General features: G+C 43.6%; 1 protein-coding gene across 1 annotated transcript in view; it reads left to right on the top strand.

Moving 5' to 3' along the window:
* Window positions 1-472: 472 nt before the first annotated feature.
* The window catches only part of LOC135821422 (succinate--hydroxymethylglutarate CoA-transferase-like), a 21,800-nt gene continuing 21,570 nt past the window's right edge, over window positions 473-702 (top strand). Inside the window, exon 1 of the mRNA XM_065334485.1 lies at window positions 473-702. This exon is cut by the window's right edge and continues 44 nt beyond it. Within this exon, the coding sequence (XP_065190557.1) occupies window positions 685-702 (18 nt within the window). The 5' untranslated portion in view covers window positions 473-684.

The following is a 702-nucleotide window of genomic DNA, read 5'->3' as shown; positions in this document are numbered from 1 at the left end:
ACAGTACGTGCATGCCACAGCCAGTCCTATTATGATCTGATAAAATGGTATACAATGACTCGAATGATGTTTCGAAGTAGTTACAGTGTTGTGTTCGACACACGCGGTCTTCTTGCACACGTCTGTGTACATGAACAATATGGACGTATTGGGCATTTTGTTTTTCTTTATTTTTCATGTTATATCCTATTTTTCTCTTTCCAGTTGAATCTGGGAAGGAGGCACTCTGGATATATGACCCTATGGAAAAATAACAATACCAAAAACATTGTAATTAGCCAGAAAATCCAATTTTAGGTTCTGGTTACCATGGCAACCGGTGCTGATTTGTATTTCACTCGCCGTGCAACCCTTGGACAAATTCAGGAATGACAACAAACGGGTTTTCAATGTATGCCAGTCCATCTATCGACTGGGCCAAAAAAATTGCGGTGCCCTCTTACTCGGAACGAGAATTCACATTTTTGTCACTTGGCCCACAGACTATAGTAGTCGTACACTCGGAGTCGTAGTCGTAGATCTACTCCCTGCTTTGCACTGCAGTCTGCAGATCTGATCATCTTCAAGTCAGTGCAAGCAGAGACGTTTGTTTTCAAACTGCAGTAGATCTGCGCGATCCCTCTCCTGTCCGCAATTCGTTCCAGTTGCTGGCGCACCAATGATCAGCGATACTCAACTGCTGTTATGGCGACTTCTCGTCTC

The sequence above is a fragment of the Sycon ciliatum genome, chromosome 7 (assembly GCF_964019385.1).
Source record: "Sycon ciliatum chromosome 7, ocSycCili1.1, whole genome shotgun sequence".
Taxonomy (NCBI): Eukaryota; Metazoa; Porifera; class Calcarea; order Leucosolenida; family Sycettidae; genus Sycon; species Sycon ciliatum.
Note: the sequence above shows the minus strand (reverse complement) of the source record. Positions and strands in the feature narration are given on the sequence as shown.